At 43.1% G+C, this 21236-nt stretch overlaps 2 protein-coding genes across 2 annotated transcripts in view; both read right to left on the bottom strand.

Moving 5' to 3' along the window:
• Positions 1-175: 175 nt before the first annotated feature.
• On the bottom strand, positions 176-13676 carry ZC3HAV1L (zinc finger CCCH-type containing, antiviral 1 like). The gene is made up of 4 exons (XM_065939523.1): positions 13223-13676; positions 11929-12064; positions 6016-6274; positions 176-4384 (listed from the first exon to the last, which is right to left on the bottom strand). Exons 1-4 carry the CDS (start codon positions 13585-13587, stop codon positions 4248-4250), a joined length of 897 nt encoding a protein of 298 aa, XP_065795595.1. The 5' UTR covers positions 13588-13676; the 3' UTR covers positions 176-4247.
• A 4065-nt stretch (positions 13677-17741) lies between these two features.
• Positions 17742-21236, bottom strand: part of ZC3HAV1 (zinc finger CCCH-type containing, antiviral 1) — a 57962-nt gene continuing 54467 nt past the window's right edge. The window contains exon 13 of the mRNA XM_065939130.1: positions 17742-20794. Coding sequence (XP_065795202.1) covers positions 20532-20794 — 263 coding nt within the window. The 3' untranslated portion in view covers positions 17742-20531. The remainder of the gene's footprint in view (positions 20795-21236) is intronic.

Here is a 21236-nt window from a genome sequence, read left to right on the forward strand (position 1 = left end):
TCTTAAACTGACACAATGTTATATGTCAGTTCCATCTCAATAAAGCGCGACCAAAATTTTAATAAAAATTGTAATAACATTACATATCAATTTACAAAAAGTCAAAACAGTACCTAGAATATTTTTCTCAGAATAAAGCAATAAAAGGAACTTACTACACACACATAATATGTAAATAAACTTTATTTATGAATGTTTAGATGTGTATACTTGAAAATTACCAAATAAGATAAAAAATACATTAAAAGAATATATACCATTATCAAGTGGAGATTACTCAAGAATTTAAAGATGTTTTAATATCATGAAAACCATTAATACAATCATATTAGGTGATTTAAATGATTAAAATTATATCAAAAGATACCAATTCCTACCAAAAGCTTCCAATAAACAAGAATAAAAGATGCTATTTCCCTTATCATAATACAGAATATTTAACGCCAGCAATTGACTTCATATTTAATAAAGAAATATCCAAAATATGTTATTACAATTTTATTTCACCAAAGATATAACAGAAATACATAAGAAAAGTTAAATACAAACCATCTAATACTGTTAGGATGAAGACAATTCATCTAAAGACAAATATTTTGAAAATCAACAGCATTCTAATGATAAAGAGTCCCATACTGAGTAGCAATACTGATATATTTAGCCAGGACAGAATTCATGCAATAAGGGATATTTAAGATCTAGACAAAAACATGAACAAATTATAAAGAAAGAAATCAAGAAATATGTCAATAATGTAGACTTTAGTCCTTGATGGAAGGAATTAGTGTCACAAACATAAGTCATAAAGAGTTAATTTTAGACCTAGACAATTCAAACTGAAGTATCAAAAGGATGTTTACTTTATAGAAGACATTCCTTTTGGGAAAAATATTTTTTTAATATTAAAAATATGTGAGGAGAAAGAGAATCAATGAAGAGCCATATGATACTGATTCAACAGATTAAAATGCAGAGTTTAATTCATTATACGGCAAAAAATATTTAACCACCAAGTGTATAATTTGCAAGAAGAATAAATAATGTCTGCTCAAAGCCAGGGAATAAAAACACAAGCACTGCAATGTAATGTAGTAAGCACTAGAACTTGGAGAACATGAGGAGAACTGCCTGTCTTGGGGTCAGGAAAGGCTAACCTGGAATCTTAAAGAACCTAATTTTGCCAGGTTTTGGGGCTGAGGAAGGAAACAGCGTTACTTAGAAGGAGCATCTAAGTAGGAATCACAAGATAAAATGGCACATTCCAAAAACTGCAAGTAGGTCAATTCACACAATATTGACCTGCATTTTAAAAACTCAACTGAAAGTCAATATTTAAAAGTCAGCAAACCGCTCATAAGAATTTCTGGATTTTTGGCTTTTTTTTAACAAATTGGACGATATGTCAAATTGGGTACTGCATTCCTATGTGGAAGCAGGTGGCAGGTGCCCCTTTCAGATGGGACAATATGCCACAGCCTTCCTCTCTCCCCCCATTCCTCTCACTTTGTCCATTTACCTTAACTGTCTAGCCCCTGTAGGGATTTGAGTTTTATGACTTCTATCCTCCGTGATGGGGACCGATGAAGGGTATGGCAGAAAAAAGCGAAACCATTAGGTCTGCATTTTCAAAAGGTCAACCAGGCAGCAAAGGGAAAGAAGAGTGGTAAGGAGTTCAACGACATCAGCAAAGGCCTACTATATGAAAAATCACCATGGTGCTGCCATCCTTGAAGTGCACATTACAATGGGGCTACCAACTCCTGCCACAAAATTCTAACAAGACATGACTTGAAAACCATGGAGTTATCCATCTCTAAAATAAATACAAGAAGTGATGAGGGCTTAGAAAAAGGCAGTGGGTTGGGGATGCAAAGAAAGGGGTAGAGAAGGACAAAAATTTGAGAGTTTTTTTTTTTTTTTGAGAGATTCTTAAGGTGGAAAATTCTCCAACATGGGGTAACCAATCTAACAATTTCTCCTAATAAGGAGAAAGGAAAAGTATAGGACACTTTACAGGGTTTTTGCTTAAGTCATTTGGTGGGGACACTTCAAAATTAAGAACAAAAGGAGGAAGAAGTCTAAAGGAAAGTCAGTCATTCCATTTAGGGTATTTGGAGTTTAGGGAGCCTATAGATGTGCAGCTTCATCTCATAAACCCTGATGGATTGCCAAAGAAAATTCTAAGCTGATAACTCTCCAACAGCTGACTCATCAAGATAAAATAAAAGAGACGGGTACGAATACATAAAATGTTTATAGAGAATGACTACTAATGGAACAAAGATTAAAATGGAATATTATAGAATTGAATAATATATTGCAACAAAGATTAGAGAGTCAATAACTTCATATATAAAGGCTTAATTATAAGAGATACAAAAATAAAATTTTAAAAAGATATACAAAAAGAACACAATAATGTAAAAATCTACCAAAGATGTAAAGAATATGCTTTTATATGCTACACTGTTTCCATTAAGGATTTAACATGGCTTACAAAAGAAATAGTAAAATAATAAAATGTAAGTGATTATAAAATGTGAAAATTTTTCTTAAAAAGTTATCACCAGGAGAAATCATAACAAAGAAAAAAGAAACAAGATATGCAAAACCTAAGAGTTTTCAGAAATACTGTTGTTGGCAATCAAAGTGAAGGGATTAGCATAAGTTGCATGGCTCTTATTGTCCATCAGAAGAAAACACAGCACTTTTTCACTTTAAAAAGGACATATTCACTCATCTCCCTCAACGGAAAAGAAAAATTTTCATGATTAAAAATTTGCTAAATTAAATAAATTTAGCTGGATGAAAACCGCACCACTTTGGCCTATTCCCCAAATGTTATGTTATTGCTAGACAGTTAAATTAAAAAAAGAAAGAAAGAAAACAACTTTACACACGAATATTTGGGCTATTACTACAACAAACACAGGAAAGAAATTCACAAAGCTGATCTCTGTGGTACCCCTTCGTGAAAACAAAGAATTAAACATGGGGCGTAACTCAACAGAGACAGCTGGGTAGGCAGGGGCAGAGAGAAAGGAGGAAGCAGGAAGTCAGTTCAGAATGGGTAAGGTATTTAGATTTCTGATGGTTCATCTTAATCACAGAAAGGATGGACACAACTAGGAGGAATATATGAGCTACACTTTCTTCACACTATAGGAATCTGAGCTTTGGTAAAAGTTTAGTAAGAAATGGAAAGTAGACAGAGTGAGGTAGAAATCTCTGGTGAGCACCCAAAAGTTAAATTCTCTGTGGAGTTGGCTGAGGGTAGATTCACAAGGGCTGGATATCATATCAAATACAGTCATCATCCTTTTACAAAAACTTTAAGGAGCCTAATTAAAGGCCAACTCACAGCAGCACAGAGGAGGGCTCCAGCAATTCAAGGGCACATACAAACTGTACAAAATAAAGACAGAGAGAAAGAAGGCACAGAGAAAAGTATTTACTGGCATACAGATATAGTTAATATATTTTTTACTCGTGCCCCCTGCAGTAGAAACAGAGTCCTAACCACTGGACCACCAGGGAATTCCTGCATATATTTTTAAAGAAATGAAAATCAACAGTATCGTTCAGCAACCATATAGGTGAAGCAAAAGCAAAGAATAACTTAAACATTAATATTATGTGGATTTTAAGAAGAGCTGTATTCAAAATTTGTTGGGAAGAATAAAAATATCCCAGAATAGTGGAACTAGTGAAGCAAAGGATGATATATGAGCATATCTGTGCATAAAAATGATGATGCTTGATAAATGTGAACACATATGGAGAAATGCTTATGGACTACTAGAAAAAAAAAAGCAGCATAAAGTGTGTGTACTCTCTGAACACAAGATGAACTCTGTATACAGACGTATAGATAGGCACTTGGTTGGGTTCCAGAACAGGTCAGCAGGAGTCTGTCTCTTTAAGGGCTCTGGCCAGCTAGCCTGGGTAAGCTCTCCAGAACTGCAGGATTTGCCCAGGACTGACCTCATCTCCCTCCAGGTTTTACCCTCTCTTAGCCTGTTTAATGTCCAACCTCACCCCTAACCACTCAGCCCCAGTTTCATCCTCCCAATCTGACACTTTCTCCTTTCCCATCTTCTTTCTCTCATCACAACCTGTGAGGTAGGTATTATTATGGCTATTATTAATCAACGATTAAGTGAATGAACAGTTACAAACCGAATCTCAACAGAAGCCTTGTTTTCAGACCCTCCAACTGGACACTCTTCTTATCCTGCTGACGTCCTTTAAGGTCTGCCTGCACACGGCTTCTTGGCCGACGCAGCAGGGCCAGAGACCAGAGGTCGGGCCTCTGCAGCCCCAGCTACGTGCCCTCCTCGTTTCTCAAGGCCCTGGGGATGCTCAGCAGGAGAAGCTGAACCATCTAAAAAGAAGAAGAAAGAGACGAGGTTTCCTAAGATACTCCTTTATCACTCAAAATTTCATTTAATGTTGGGAGCATCAGCCCAAGCTAGTCAGATCTGTGATAAAACTCCCAACGCTCGGGATTTAGAGAGTTCATGTCTTCTGGATTAAAAAACTTACATATGTACTTATATATCTCGACAGCAAGCAGAAAGTCACATTTCATAGTTAGGAGAGAGCCATTAAATAAGACCAGATGAAGACAGGGACAGGCCCTACTCATCATATAGGTTGGGAGGTCCCTGCCACCATTTAGGGACCCACCGACACAGCCTCTGAAACTGATACATACAGAGTCCCCCCTACCTTCAAGCCACCACTCATCAAGTCAGGCTCTACCATCCCAACACAAGGAGCTTCCATGTTAAAGCTTAGAGACTCTGATTTTTTTGGATATCTGGTTTTTCCGTCAGCAATTCTTCCAAGCCTACTACCCTCTGGTTTTCAGCTATAAGCAAATCTCAGGGAATAAATTCCCTCACACTATAATTAAAAGAAGACCAAACCACACTTAGCTGTTGTTTAGTTGCTAAGTTGTGTCCGACTCCTTTTCGACCTCATGAACTGCAGCCCACCAGGCTCCTCTGTCCATGGGATTTCCCAGGCAAGAATACCGGAGCGGGTTGCCATTTCCTTCTCCAGGGGATCTTCCCGACCCAGGGACTAAATCCAAATCTCCTGCATTGGTAGGTGGATTCTTTACTGCTGAGGCACCAGGGAAGCCCACACTTCATAGACCTTAAAAAAGGATAGACTACGCAGCAATATGGGATGATATGTATGATGCTGTATAACATGAGAACAAAAGGTACTAAACTGCTACAGACTCTGACCACTACCGGACTGGTATTTTCCAGTAATAGGACTGAAAGGCCTGTAATTAAATGGTACCAATTATTGTGGATTAGAATGAGTCATATGTGAGTTTTACTTCTACTCTCTATTTTCCAAACTCTTCTGTAGTGTGCTTAAAATTTCCTAAAAATTTAAGAAAAAAAAAATTCAATTCAATTTAAAAAAAGAAAGCCATCTCTACATTATCCTATGTTTCCAGTATGGATAAGTATATATGTTTCTAGCCCACCTTCCTCCTTTTTTCCCCTGGTGATTTAGTCGCTAAGTCATGTCCGACTCTTGTAACCCCATGGACTGTAGCCTGCTAGGCTCCTCTGTTCATGGGATTCTCTGGGCAAGAATACTGGAGTTGCCATTTCCTTCGCCAGGGGATCTTCCCCACCCAGGAATCGAACCCAGGTATCCGGCACGGCAGGTAGATTCTTTGCCCACTGAGCTACGAGGGAAGCCCTCTTTTTTCCTAACAAAGAGGTTAAGGCTGCTATTCCAACTTCCTGATCCCCAACTTACCAAGAAGCTACACTGTCCAAACACTTGGGGGCAGTGCTGAAAATAAACTCGAACCCGACCCTCCCTCTTTTGGTTAGAAGCACAGCTCAATATCATAGAACACTGACTGATGAAGCCTCCCAAGGACCCAGTAGCCATCAACCTATGAAGTGCTTTTTCCCCAGACTCACTTCCAGCTCAGCACTACACTGTGGATAGTGTTTCGTTCATCTCTGATAGTCTCACCTTTGTTTTCTAGCATCTTGTGCAGCTTCATGTGCTTGTAGGTGGAAATGATCTGAAAATTAACGACACTTGAGATCTCCAGTTCTTGGTCCTGCAGCAGCTCCAGGGATGCAGCATGAATGAGTTGATGGGACCGCTTGCATTTCTGCAGCCTGCACTCTCCCCTGACAAAGGACTTGCACACGTGCAACTTGGTGCATTTATCCTTGAGGTTGCAGTAACCATAGAGGGCTTCACCTTTGTTGTAGAGCAAACAGACCTGGTACAGAAATGAAGCAACACTTAGGATGTTTGTTTTCACTGTATCTCAAGACAGTAAAGGGCAGTATCTCTAAATGGCACCCTCTGATCATCGATGGCTGTTAAAGGCCCCATAGATGAAAGGCAGATGAGTATATAATAGCTCCTCCACTCACATCTCTCCTCTGTGTACTCAGTGACTCAGTCGTGTCTGGCTCTTTGCCACCCCATGGACTGTAGCCCACCAGGCTCCTCTGTCCAAGGGGTTTTTCAGGCTGGAGCAAGTTGGCATTTCCTGCTCCAAGGGATCTTCCCGACCCAGGGATTGAACCCACGTCTCTTGCATTAGCAGGCAGATCCTTTACCACCGAGCCACCTGGGAAGGCCCACATCTCTCCTAGCTGCAACTAACATTCAGCTGCCCCTCTCTGACCTTGACTCTCAGCTGGCCTGCCCTCCTCTCCCGAAGCCTGTAGCCAATGAGTGACTTCTATGCAGGTACAAAAGGCTGGACCCTGCCTCAAAGCTAGAACCTCAAAGCTAGTGATATTTGCTCCCAAGCCTCTGTGTGAATCAAGTCAGGGCCATTCCATCTTGCCTGTAGCTCTCCCCTCCCGCTGTTTTACCTTACAGATTTTTCCCAAGGATCCCTCCTTCAATATATCTCACGCACCTCAATCCCTGTGTCAGCCTCTGTCTCTAGGGAAACCAATCTGGACAGACAGCATGATTAGATAATTTATTATCCAGACAAGGGCATTTTTAAAGGAGCACTGTTAATATTTGCATTGGGACCAGACATTGTATACCTCCTGACAATAGGAAATATGACTTTTTAGCAGGAAAGTCTAACATAAGTCTGGAAACCCCTCAGTCCCAGGCAAATGGGGGACCATTAGTCACCCTAACAATATACCACATGTACAAAAAATTCTTGCTACATAATTCAAGCCTAAATCCAATCAAAGCTCCAGATCAATCAATTTTCAGTAAATTCAGGGGACAGAGGAACATGTTAAATGACATTAGAGGAACACAGCCAAACCTAAAATGTGGGCAATTCTACTGGACACAAATGACCAGATGACCAGAGACTGATACCACAAATGGTATCAAAGAACAAGGGGGTGGTGGCCCAAGGACAGAGAGGTGGAGGATGGGTGAAATAGCTGAAGGGAATTAAGAGGTACAAGCTTCCCATCATAAAGTAAGCCACACAAACATAATACACAGCAGAAAAATATGGTCGATATTGTATGGAGTGATGCCATCCAATACATCATTGATTCACTGGACGTGAACTTGGGCAAACTTGGGCTCACAAAGAGTCAGATACAACTTGGCCACTGAACAACAACAACAAAAATTGTATGGAGACAGATGTTATTGGACTTATCATGTGATCATTTCATAATGTATTTAAACATTATACATGTGAAACTAACATACTACTTACTGTACATCAATTATATCTCAATCAATAAATTTTTTTAATGGCTTCCTACCTACAATTGTGATGCCAATTTTCTGAAATGAACACACAATTTTAGTGTAACTCCTACTTCCCCCAAAGAATTCCTATAAAACAGTTTTAGGAATTTAAATGACTGTAAAAGCTTATCTGAAAAAGGAAACAAGTGAGAATGGATTAAAGTTAAAACATTTGAAAAAGAGTAAAAACATAGAGACTCATACCATCATATCTTAAAATACAACATACTTTCATTAAACAGTGTAATACTGGTTCCAGAATGTACAGGAGATCAAAGATCCCAGATCCCAGATCTGGCCCCCAAATCGGAATAATCTACTCCTTCAAGATATGTTAAAGCTGAGCAATAGATCCGTAAGAGCTTAATACTCTCTTGTAGAAGACTTACCGAACATTCTGATTTTGTGAGTTTTTTACATTTTTATTTGAATGCTTTTATTAAAAAAAAAATTATTCTGGTTTCCTATTTATTCTTGAATTAATATTGACTTGCATTATTTTTCTAGAGATTTGCCCATTTCATGAAAGTTTTCAAATGTATCAGCAAAGTATATTTTCATATTTCCAACGTGTGTGTTTTTCAACACCACCAAGTGATTCTCAGCTGACACTGAAGAGGCAGCCCACAAATTTAACTCAATACTGACATAATCTCCAGGAGACAGACTTGGAATGGCATCAGATCACACATGTTAAGGGCTAGGGCTTGGTCCCACAAGCCTAGGACTTCCCTGGAAGCTCAGTTGGTAAAAAAAATCTGCCTGCAGTGCAGGAGACCCGGGTTCGATCCCTGGATCGGGAAGATCCTCTGGAGAAGGAAATGGCAAGCCACTCCAGTATTGTTGCCTGGAAAATCCCATGGAGAGAGGAGCTTAGCAGGCTACAGTCCATTGGATCGCAAGAGTCGGGCATGACTTAGCAACTAAACTACCACCCACAAGACTGCTCTCACTTCAGATACAAATCATAAGTCCAGGTTGACACCTGTGCTTCTGATCTTCCAGCTACAGATTAGAAGTTCCCACAACCCCTTGCCTGTTTCAACTAATTTGCTAGAAAGGCTCACACAACTCAGAGACACATTTTGCTTGCTAAATTTCCAGTTTATTATCCCTGCAAACTGCAGCCTGCCAGGCTATTCTGTCCATGGGATTTCCCAAGCAAAAATACTGGAGTGAATTGGCGTTTCCTTCTCCAGGGGATCTTCCTGACCCAAGGATCGAATTGGCGTCTCCTGGCAGGTCAGTTCTTTACCACTAGCACCAGCTGGGAAGCATAAAAGGAACGGCTGGATGGAAGAGACACAAAGGGCATTGGGGGAGGGTACAGAGTTTCCAGACTCTCTATGGCCACCACTCTCCCAGGACCTCCACGTGTTCACCAGCCTGAAAGTTCTCTAAAGCCCATCCTGTTGAGGTTTTATGGAGGCTTCCTTGATTAAATCACTGGCCACTGGTAACTGAACTCAACCTCGAGGACTTCTACCCTCCCAGGACTGGGGGTGGGACTGAAAGTTCCAACCCTCTAATCACGTAATTGGTTCTTAGGGAAGCCAGTCCCCATGTCACCTAGGGACGTTTCAAAAGTCATCACATGAACATAACAAAAGTAATGTTTTATTGCTCTCAACATTCAGGAAATTTCAAGAGTTTTAGGAACTCTGTGCCAGAGGCAGAGATGAAGAGCAAATATATATTTCTTATTATAAGTCATAATATCACAATATTTGGGCTTTCCAGGTGGCACTAGCGGTAAAGACCCTGCCTGCCAACGCAGGAGAAGTAAGAGATGCAGGCTCCATCTCTGGGTTGGGACGATCCCCTGGAAGAGTGCATGGCAACCCACTCCAGTACTCTTGCCTGGAGAATCCCATGGACAGAGAAGCCTAGTGGTCCACTGTCCACAGGGCCGTACAGAGTCAGACACGACAGAAGCAACTTAGCATGTCCGTACACACTGCGATATGTGCCCCCCTGTTTTTTTGGGGGGGGGGCATATGGCATGCAGGATCTTAGTTCCCCAGTCAGGGATGGAACTTGTGCCCCTTGCAGTGGAAGTACAGTGGAAGTCCTAACCACTGAACCACTGGGGAAGTCCCACCCCTTATTGATGTCTTACATACACTGGACCTGCACTATGTACTCAATCTTTGGGAGAGGGGTAAAAAGGGATCATCAGGTATTTTCACACATGAGATGCGAGGTACCATTTCTGCCTCACCCAGCTGCTTGTCCATGGTCCCTGCTGTCTAAGTGGCCGTGTTTTGTGCCGCACGACTGGGCTGGGTGCTAAGTTGCCTCAGTCGTGTCCAACTCTTTGCAACCCCATGGACACTAGCCCACCAGGCTCCTGTGTCCATGGGATTCTCCAGGTCAGAATCCTGGAGTGGGTTGCCATGTCCTCCTCCAGAGGATCTTCCCTACCCAGGGATCGAACCCGTGTCTCATTATGTCTCCTGCATGGGCAGGCGAGATCTTTACCACTAGTGCCACCTGGGAAGCCTCCATGACACACACCACCAGCTTCAGATGATCAACCTGAAGGCAGGCTCCCGTCATAAATGCAGCCAACCCATCACCTGTTCACAGAACACTGACATAGACTAATACGACAAAATGAGGCTGGACCCAGGACATTCGGGGAGAAGCCACAAAGAAAAAAACTCAGTAAGTTTAACAATATAAAAACACTAAGTTTCTATTAGTAAAAAAAAAATTCCATGAATGCTAAAGGTAAATAAAAGTCTTCTCTTCTCTTGGAGACAGGACAGACTGGACCCTGTCCCGCAGGTGCCGCATCCTCCTCTCCCTTCCTGCCAAGAACCTGCTCCAGCTGCTGCTGGGACTGCATCAGGCAACATTGCCGGAATAATCTGGCTCGTGACATACCAAACCTGACTTCAGAACCTGAAATCAGAAAGCACATGGATGCCAAGTAGAAGCCTGTCGGCTCCTAAGGCTGACTCCAGACTTCTGAGTATAGACTGCTGCCTGGAGGGCAGTCTCTACCAGCTACCAATTTTTGAGCTACCAAAGATTCTAGCTCAAACCCCTCGTCTTCTGAATTTCTTCCCTGTAGACCCTGAAATTCCTCTGAGTTAAAGTGGGACCACAACCATGAGCTACTCTGTTTTCCTAACATCCTCCCTTCTTCCCATCCCCTTTCTGGCAAGGTGTGTGCGTGGTAAGTCGTTTCAGTTATGTATGTTCTTTGCAACCCTATGGACTGTAGCCCATCAGGCTCCTCTGTCCATGGGATTCTCCAGGCAAGGGTACTGGAGTGGGTTTCCATGCCCTCCTCCAGGGGATCTTCCCGACCCAGGGATGGACCCTGTGTCTCATTATGTCTCCTGAAGTGGCAAGCAGGTTCTTTACCACTAGCGCCACCAACATAGAAGTGTCTATCACAGAATCATTGTGCTAGATTAGAAAACTCTACTTTTAATTGGCGGCCTCTTGTAATATCTTCTTTGGTGATTCCAACCCTTTTGTTTGAAAATTCTTTGTGTATAGCTAAACAGATACAAGTGTGTTAATTTTGCCATTATAGCAGTTATAATGAGTACTTTGTAACCATTTGAAACTACATTATGGAGTTGCAAAGCAATTAAAATATCTAAAGCCCCCCAAAATAAATGGGGGCGAATACTTGTAACAAACGTGACCCAAAAAGGGATTTGTCGTTAAAGATATCTTATGAATTAACAGAAAAAGACAAATGCCTGGATAGAAAAATCAGCAGAAGTATAAACAGGTAATTTACAAAACCAAGGCTTCATAATCAGACAAAACTAAATTCAAATCTGTCATTTACTATGTGACCTTGGGCAAGTTATTTAATCAAATTTCAGTTGCCTCACCTGTAAAATGGGGAGAGGCGTACTTCACTCACCGATTACTAATAGCTTAAGACAACTGAACTATCAATACTTAGCATTCAGTAAGAACTCAAAAAAAATCCATAAACCATTATTATTATTATTTCTATCCCACACAGGTCCATCACCCCTTGCATGTCAAAGTGTATTAAAGCCCAATAAAATCAGAGAGTCCAGGAAAGTCACCACTGTCCACACCTGCCCCCTTCCCCTCAGGCTGTCCTGGGCAAGCAAACATTTGATGTTCTTCCCTGACTTTTTTCATGGATTCAGGCAATATGAGAGCGACTGCTTGGTGACTCACCTCTGGTAGAAGGCAGGGGTCATTCTGTAAAAGCAGGACCCGAAGCTGGGCCTCGTTGAGACCAAACAGTCCCTGTTTTTTCAGAACCTGGATGTTGACAGGCGTGTGGATATCATGAGAAAGGGTGCAGGTAGACCTAGAACCACAAAGGTCTGGATCAGAGGCCCAGAAGAAGATGGAGCCAGATGGTCAAATCCCTATCCTAGGGTGGCTTTCAACTACAGTCTAGTGTGTGGATCCTGTGTGTTAGTCACTCAGTCGTGTCCGACTCTTTGCGACCCTATAGACTGTAGCCCGTTGCCAGGAAGATCAGGGGATCTTCCTGATCGAGGGATCGAATCCCCGTCTCCCGCATTGCAGGCAGATTTTGCATTGCAGGCAGATTCTTTACTGTCTGAGCCACAAGAGAAGCCCTGGACCCTCTTACGGTATAGTAAGCTCTGATAATAAGAAAGCTGGGATAAAGTAACTCCCCTCCCAAAGCCATTTCACGCTGAACAAAGACACTTTACGGCCAAGGGGACCCTCTCCCCCAGTCACCTGCTTTAACAGAGGCTCCCAGCGGGTGGTGTAGGCAGACGTCTGCACTGGCCTTCTCCACCCCAAACGGCTGCCCAGCCCACCATCCCCCAACCTTAAAAAGAATGCCTGCCTCCTCCCCCACCCACTTTGGGGCGCTAGAGTCGACAGAGGAGGACTGGAGTCGGGAGGCAGACTCAAAGGTCCTCACACAAATCACCCCACCCTCCGTTTCCTGACGGGGGTCGACCTAGATCGCGCGTTCTAAACCCACAGAGCACAGACTCTTTTCTGCTAAAACTGTGTTTAGGTGGGAAGAGCCGGTCTTTTCAACAAAGGATCCGTGAATTCCACGGGGTCCGCAAATGGCCGCAAAAGGGCCCCTGGAGGAAATGAACTCAAAAGTCCTGATTTATCCCGGCCCCGTCGTGGAGGATGGGGGGGGCGGGGAAGGAGAGAAAGCTGCAAATTTGGGGCGGGGGGAGGCGGAGAGAGGTGGTTGAGAATCCCAAATTGAGACGATCTTCCGATCTTCCGTCCCGTTCCTCAGCTGGGAGCGCGGGGGAGGCCTCCGCCCGGAGGACGCGGAGGGGCCCCTTCCCGGGGCTTCCCTTCTGCCCTCCCAGAGGGGGTCGTCCGGCCCGGATCGACGACCCCCGTTCTCCTTTCCTTCTGGGTCCCGCTCCCGGCTGGACGGGTCAGGCCCGCGGCCCCCGCGCCGAGACCGTCGCGCCCCGCCCCGCCCCGCCCCGCCCGGCCCGGCCCGCAGCCTCACCAGCAGTCGCGATTCGGGCACTTGCCCTGCATGTGGCGGCGGCAGAGGTGCAGCTGGTCGCAGGCCTGGCACTCGCCGCGCTGGTAGCGGGCGCAGAGGCGCGCGGAGGACACGGCCACCACCCGCCAGGCCGCCGGGCCGCCGCCGCCGCCCGCGCCGGCCGCCACCTCGGCCTCGGCGTCCCACGGGCCCTCGCGCACCTCCACCTCCTGCAGCAGGAAGCGGTCGGGCCCGGCCTGGCGCAGCACGTCCTGCAGCCGGGCCTCGGAGAGCTCCACGTGGCCGCGCAGGTCCTGCAGGAACATGCGGCCGCCGTGGGCGCACAGCACTTTGGTGAGGAAGGAACACACGGTGGGCTCCGCCATGGTCGCGGCCCGGCTCCCTGTGCGGAAATCCGAGGCGGGCAGACTCCTCCCAGTCACGTTCACGACTTCAGACCCGGTTCCCGGGAAGGGCCTGAAAAAGGGCGGGTGAGGGACGGCCGTGCGAGAGGACAGCGCCGGGGCCCGGGTCCATCAGGGGCGCAGATCAGGCGAGGACAATCCTGATCCGGCGCCTGCTCTGCGTCAGGCACCCTTCAAGGTTAAGTCCTCACCTCGAGGGACTTGTATACTCGGAGGGAATTGGGAGATACTAGTAAAGGCTGCAAAGAAGATGGAACAGGTAATGTGGTAGAAGGTGAATAGCTGGAGGCCTTAGGAAGGTGATCTCAGGACTTAGCCATTAGCCATGGGTGCTTGAAATGTGACCAGTTTGAAGTGGGATGTGTGAAATATACACACACTGGATTTGGAAGCTTTAGAATGCAGAAACTGTAAAATTTTATAGTAACGATGTTAAATTGATAATATTTAAATAAAATGTTATAATTTCATCTGTTTCTTTCACTTCTAAGGCAGCTATGAGAAAATGTAAAATTACACACGGGGCTGACTTTATGTTTCTGTTAGACAGCCCTGGTTTACACCTGTAGGTTTGTTAAGTGTTCGTGGCTTAGTCCTGTGTGTCTCTTTGTAATGCCATGGGCTGTAGCCTGCCAGGAATACAGTCTGTTCATGGAATTCTCCAGGCAAGAATGCTGGAGTGGGTTGCTATTCCTTTCTCCAGGGGATCTTCCCCACCCAGGGATTGAACTCAGGTCTCCTGCATTACAGGCAGATTCTGTACCATCTGAGCCACCAGGGAAAGTTGTTAAAGAGCTTTTTGCCCAAGGCGATGCTGATTTAATAAGCATTTTTTGAGCCAACTCTTAATGCAGCCATGGAGTACTGGGATGGATAAAATATGATTGAGGAACTCACCTGGTTGAGTCGCTGTCTTGCAAGGTGGTTGTGAAGATTAAATAAATTAATGGCATGTGAAGAAGCTAAAGAGAAAGTCCACTGGCCAGGTCCTCGAAGATCTTTTCTGCCATGTTAAGAAAGTTGGACTTCCAGAAGACTTTGGGAAGCAACTAAAGGAATCTCACCTGGGGAGTGATCCCTCTGGCTAGAATGCTCCTCGGCATCCCCATCTAGAAGTCTTTTTGTCATTCAACACTGACTTGCCTAACCTCCCACTCTAAAGTAGCACCCTGGTCTCTGAATGGAACTTATCGCTCATATTTTTCTTCTTATTTATTCATGTATTTGTAGAATTCAAGCTTCTGGAGGCAGGAATTTTGTGTGTCTTGTTCCTTGCTGTATCCCCAGCGCTTAAAAACAGTGCTTGGCTAGGGGCTTCCCTGGTGGCCCAGTGGCAAAGAATCCACCTGCCAATGCTGGGGACACGGGTTCTCTCCCTGGTCCAGGAAGATCCCATGTGCCAACGAGCAACTAAGCCATGTGCCACAAGTACTGAGCCCACATGTGGCAACTACTAGAAACCATTGCAATGAGAAGCCTGTGCACTGCAACTGAAGAAGGACTTCACGCAGCAGTGAAGACCCAGCACAGCCAAAAATACATAAATAAATAAATCTTAAAAAAAAAACAAAAAACAGTGCTTGGCTATATTGTAGGATAAGTGTTTTTTATGATGATTTAATATTATATTATGAAATTATCATATATATTACATATAAATGTTATTTGATTTAATACTTATTTTTGACTGCACTGGGTCTTCATTGCCACTCGAGGGCTTTTTCTAGTTGTAGCTAGCCAGGACTCTTCTTCGTTGCAGTGCACAAACTTCTCACTGCAGTGGCTTCTCTTGTTGCGGAGCACAGGCTTCAATAATTTCAGCACACAGGCTCAGTAGTTGTGGCACATGCGGTTAGTTGCTTTTTGGCAAGTGGAATCTTCCCGGATCAGGGATCCAACCATTGTCCCCTGCACTGGCAGGCGGATTCTTAAACTCTCTACCACCAGGGAAGTCCCAGGATAGGTGTTTTTTATTATGTGTGTTTTTTTTTAATTAGTAGTAGACAATTTTTCAAGCAGAAAATTAGAAGATAGTGAAATAAGCACCCAGATATATCGATTTCCTTGAGTTATAAAATCTTAATACTTTGTCCTATTTTATGTGCCTGATTGTTTTGGCTGAGAATTTGTAAGTTTCAATTTGTAGATATTTCTAGATATTTCAATCCTAAATATTTCATTAGGCATGACTTTTAAAAGTGGTAGATTTCCCTACATAATCCTAACATTATTTTCATAATTAACAAAAGTACCTGTCATTTTCCTGAACACTTCTAACGTAGGGTAGATATTTTGGAAAGATCTCTACCCTTAATAAAGAATGGATTTCTAGAAAACCAAGACAGGATTAAAAAAAAAAACAGAAGAGAAACAGCTGAGGGATTATTATCTTAATTTTTATTGTGTTGAGTTTGCAGTGGATGGTCCATGGGAAGATGCTCAGTGGGCAGTTGAATTTACAGGTCAAGAGCTTAAGAAAGATTGAAGAGAATATTGATTTGAGTGTCATCAGAGTACAAGGAAATTGGAGCTTTGATAGTTGATAAGCTCACTCAGCACAAATAAAGAAAAGCAGAAGTGGAAGGATCGAACCTTGGGGAGTAGCAACATCAAACATTTCTGAAAAATTGAGAGCCTGCCATGACAAATAAATAAATAGGACAAATAAATAAATAGAACATATAACTAAATGGAAAAACTCAAAACATTTGCTTGGTTTGATGTCACTTCTATATATTCTAGTGTGGGCGCTTTAACAGCAATGGGTTGGCTATATATTATTTTATTTCCATTGATGTCCAAGTCAAATGGCAGTTTTACCTTCACTTTAATCATATCTATGGACATGAATTTGGGTAAACACTGGGAGTTGGTGATGGACAGGGAGGCCTGGCATGCTGCAGTTCATGAGGTCGCAAAGAGTCGGACACGACTGAGCGACTGAACTGAACTGAACTGAATGCTACCATGTTTCCCAGGTGGCTCAGTGGTAAAGAATCAGCCTGCCAGTGTAGAAGATGCGTGTTCAGTCCCTGAGTTGGGAAGATCCCCTGGAGGAGCAAGTTGCAACCCACTCCAGTGTTCTAGGCTGGAGAAATCCCATGGATAGAGAAGCCTGACCGGCTACAGTCCATGGGGTCACAAAGAGTCAGACACAGCTGAGCAGCACGTGCTGCCATATAGATGTTCTCTGTCTCCGTCCAAAGCTTTGTGATTAAAAACAAATGGGTGGGACTTCCTGGCAGTTAAGAAGTGCTAGTGCTAAGTCACTTCAGTCGTGTCCGACTCTTTGCGACCCCTTGGACTGCAGCCTGCCAGGCTCCTCTATCCATGGGATTCTCCAGGCAAGAATACTGGAGTGGGTTGCCATTTCCTTCTCCAGGGATCGAACCATGTCTCTTTTGTCTCCCGCATTGGCAGGCAGGTTCTTTACCACTAGCGCCACCTGGGAAGCCCTAGAAACTGCCTGCCAATGCAGGGCAAATGGGCTGGATCCCTGGTCCAGGAAGATTACACATGCCCTGGGGCAACTAAGCCCATGCACCTACAGCCCGTGCTCTGAAACAAGAGAAGCCAATGTGATGGGACGCCCACGCTTTCTCCAACTAGAGAAGGCACACACGCAGTAACAAAGACCCAGTGCCACCAAAATAAATACAAATACTCCTTAAAAAAGAAACAAGAGTAGAGAAAGACTTTTGAAGGCGTTACTAATTGGACAACTCTGCTGATCATTTACGTTTTTAGCTGCCTCCCACTGGCCCTGTTCCCACTCCTAAGGGGTATCAGCAGTTTCCACTGTCTCCCTCTCCCCTAAACAAGATGTACCAACCCACTGCGGGCTTCCCCATCACCACCACTCAGTCTTCCCCTGGCAGTGTGCTAAAGGCTCCTTGGTCATTGAGTCCTGGAATGATGAAGCTGGAAGGGGCAACACACATCCTTTACCCCCCCATTGAAAAAACAGGTGTCTGCAGGTGATTACCTTTTAGGAGATACCTGGAAATAGAGCAAATACAGGCAGTGGAGCCAAAATTAATATTTATTTCCTTGTATTAGACAATCTCAAATGGAGCTGGGAGGAGAACAAGAAGAAATACAACTCAGCTGCTGAATTATAAGAAGCTGAACTTTATTCAACAAAATTTATCCAGTGTATCAAGTACTCAGCTGGGTATGCAGTGTGGCACAGTGAACAGGACAGGGTGACTTGGCTCTCATGGAGCTTACACTCTAATGCGAAAAGCGGACAACTGTAAGTCAGACAGGTGCTAAAAATAATCAAAGCAAGATGCAAAGTGTTTTTAAAACCAGGGATTTGGGAGGCAAGCATCCAATTTAATCTATAGGAGGACTCCTTATGAAGGCTAGTAAGCTAATCTAAAGATGCTAGATATTAACTGAGTGAGTCTCATTGTGGTCTTTTGGAAATTGAAGGGTTGTTGGTTTTGTAATCATTTCGGACTTTTACTGGCATTGGGTGGATCCGGCTAGGGATAAGAAATGTCCCTATGGTGTATGGGTTAGTCCCATACAAAGAAGAGTTATTCGGTACTCTATACGACTTTCTAAGGTCCTACTAGACACTTACGTAGGACCTACAGCTCGCCTGAAAGGATATAATTCTTTTTTTCCTCTTAGACAATCTGTTATTTGTCTTGTCCTGCTAAACTTATTTCAATTAAGATAATTTCGTTCTTCCCCTAACTACATGCAGGAAAGGTATATGGTCTGTTATGACTTACCCTAATACTGATTTTAATTCTGGTGTCACCTATACTTCTAATCTTTCCAGTACTTCTTTATAGGAAATAGCCTCCGATCGACTCTTAAATCCAAACCTATTCAGTATCAGTAGAAGTAAATATCTATTTCATAATGTCGTATAGCGTGGTCATACTGGAGCATTTACATATTGATATTCATTTTATCATTATTACAAACTTCTTGCCTTCTGTTTCTCATTATAATAGTGAGGGCAATAAATTGATTTCTTAAGAAAAAAATTCATGTAGATTGTAGTATTTGAATCATCTCAGGACAGCAAAGGGGATGTTATACAAATTATTTGCTCTGAAGATGGTGAATAGATCTGATAAGGTTTGTGGCTGCCATCATAATGGGGAGGGCGCTACTGGCATGTAGTAGTATGTGAGAGCCAAGTATGCTGACTATCTGGCAGTACCCTGGGCAGCTGCTCACAATAAGGAATTACTCTGCAGCCTGTACGAATGTAGAATGTCTCACTAGACATTCGTGTATGACCTACAGCTCGCCTGCAAGAATATAGTACTTCCTCATTTTCTCCATTTCGACAATCTGTAGATTTCCTTTTTTTTTTTTTTTAGGTTTTTTGACTTTTTTTGGCCAGGCCACGTGGCATATGGGATCTTGGTTTCCTGACCAGGGTTTGAACCCGTGCCCCATGCAGTGGAAGCTTGAAGCCTTAACCTCTGCACTGCCAGGGAAGTAAGTCCCTGCTGGAGCCCTTTCAAGTCAGAGAGTTGTAGAGATCTTTGCACCGATCTAAAACCCAATATAAAATCAACTCCAATGCTAATTAATTTTTATAACATATCTGCTGGAAGTAATTATAGCATGAAATGTTGGCGACTGGTATGGAATGTTGAAAATTGGAAGGAAAACCCTCATTCATAATAAGAAAGGAACTCTTGGTCCAGGCACCTCAGCTGCTCTAAAAACTGATTGTGCTATAATTCCACACAATCTGTTATATTTAGAAAAAGAAGCCCCTCGCAGGCGCAAGGCTTGTTTGCGGCACTGTTCCCTTCGTTTTGATTCTGTCTCCCTAGGAAACTAACCTCACCTCCTTAGGGGGCCCATCCTCTAGTAGAATGGCCCTAATTGCTTGGTGAGCCTCAACTAACATAGCGAACGACTACAACAGCACTCGGATTTATCAGTCGTGATTGTGTGAATCTGGTTACTGCAACTCGGTCCACCCAAAATACCAGCACTTCATGTATGTCTGACCTGAAAAAAAGCCTTCTCTGTTAGTTAGAATATAAATGTCTACTTTGCCCAAATGGGCAGTTAATTACAGTTGGTTGCTGCGCTCTGAGCCATACTTAGCAGCTCTTTTTATTGCATTTCATGAAGCGTCAACTTGGATGGAGTACCCTAAATAAACGTAGAGATAAAGAAATGCACGCCCTCAAATCAGTTTCACCACAGAGATAAGGTACAGTACTGCAGTTCTGTCTTGCTAGCATTTAAACTGCCCTTAGGTTTCCTCCCCCTGCAACTAAATTCCTATGTATTTTCCCCCAGCTTTCCACAATTTTCCAAGGCTGTACTGTCTTATGTCCTTATTTCAATAGGAATTTTTAGATTTCACTTATTTTTATTTCCCAAATAAATTTTCTTTCAATTTAACCAAAACAAAACCAAATCACGCAATCAACTAAGAGTAGTTGGGGGAGAAAGGCTGCTGCATTAACAGAAGCTGTAGAAGTGAGTTTTTACCAGTTACATCTAAGGTTATGAGTGATTCCCAAACTTATGACACATTTCAATCATCTTCTTGGCTGTCAACCCCAAAAAAGTGATCTAGTTGGAGTGGGGTGTAATCTGGACAGTGGAATTTTTTTTTTAAGGCTGCATGCACTGTGCATCATGCCAGATCTTAGTTCAGGGATTGAATCTGTGCCCCCTACATTGGGAGTGTGGAGTCTTAACCACTGATCACCAGGGAAGTCCCCTGGACAGTGGAGTTGTTTAACGCTTCCCAGATGATTCAAATGTGCAGCAAAGTTTGGGAACCACTAATCCAAGGCATTTATAGGAGAGAAGACGTAAGTTTAACTATTATCCTTCTGGGAGATTGGGTTCAGTAAGTGAACAGAGTGGTTATGGCATCCTTTATGACGCTGTAGCCATCATTTCTAACTAATCACACAGGGTTTCTCTGTTTCGGTATATTCAATCACATATTCTGGGTAAATCTGATCTTTCTGAAAGATGACAAAAACAGAGGGATTCACTCTTGTATCCACACAGCTGTCATACCGCGGAGGGGGTCTCTGGTAACTCATATGGCCTTCAATGAAATTTCCAACCAGGACTCGGGCTACAAACATAACGATGTTTTTGGAATCAAACGGGCAATTTTTATGGGCACTAATGGCATCTTTTGTGAAGTAGATTCCTAGAAATAATCAGAAGAAAAAGGTTAAGAACTATTATAAAAGAAGGTATGTCATTTATAAGATTATTTACACATAATCAGATGACAGGCATTGACCAAGTATATGTCAGCAATACCTTACTGATACTAATAACTTTTCTTTGTACTTAGGAAAATGTTTATTATGCAAGTACACTTGAATACAGTGTATAACCTGAATTAACTAACCTGAATTAATTCTGTTACTGAATTAACAGAAACATTTGCAACATTTGCAGAATTCACAGATACAATGTTGAGCCACTGGGTAGAATGACCAACTGTTGACATCACAGTGGTCCAGTTCATGCAAGCAAGTTGAGTTGCAACTAATAAACCAAAGATACTCCAACAGAGGCCATTTTATATTGTGTACATTTTAAGGAAGAAACATCATTTACTACTGTGGGAAGGTCCTGGGGAA

This window comes from Muntiacus reevesi, chromosome 6, assembly GCF_963930625.1.
Source record: "Muntiacus reevesi chromosome 6, mMunRee1.1, whole genome shotgun sequence".
Lineage (NCBI taxonomy): Eukaryota > Metazoa > Chordata > Mammalia > Artiodactyla > Cervidae > Muntiacus > Muntiacus reevesi.

Coding starts and splice junctions, on each gene's coding strand:
- ZC3HAV1L (XM_065939523.1), bottom strand. CDS start 13,587: ATGGCGGAGCCCACCGTGTGTTCCTTCCTCACCAAAGTGCTGTGCGCC. Junction 12,065..13,222: donor TGCCCGAATCGCGACTGCTG/GTGAGGCTGCGG, acceptor TTGTGGTTCTAG/GTCTACCTGCACCCTTTCTC. Junction 4,385..6,015: donor CAAGATGCTAGAAAACAAAG/GTGAGACTATCA, acceptor TCTTCTTTTTAG/ATGGTTCAGCTTCTCCTGCT.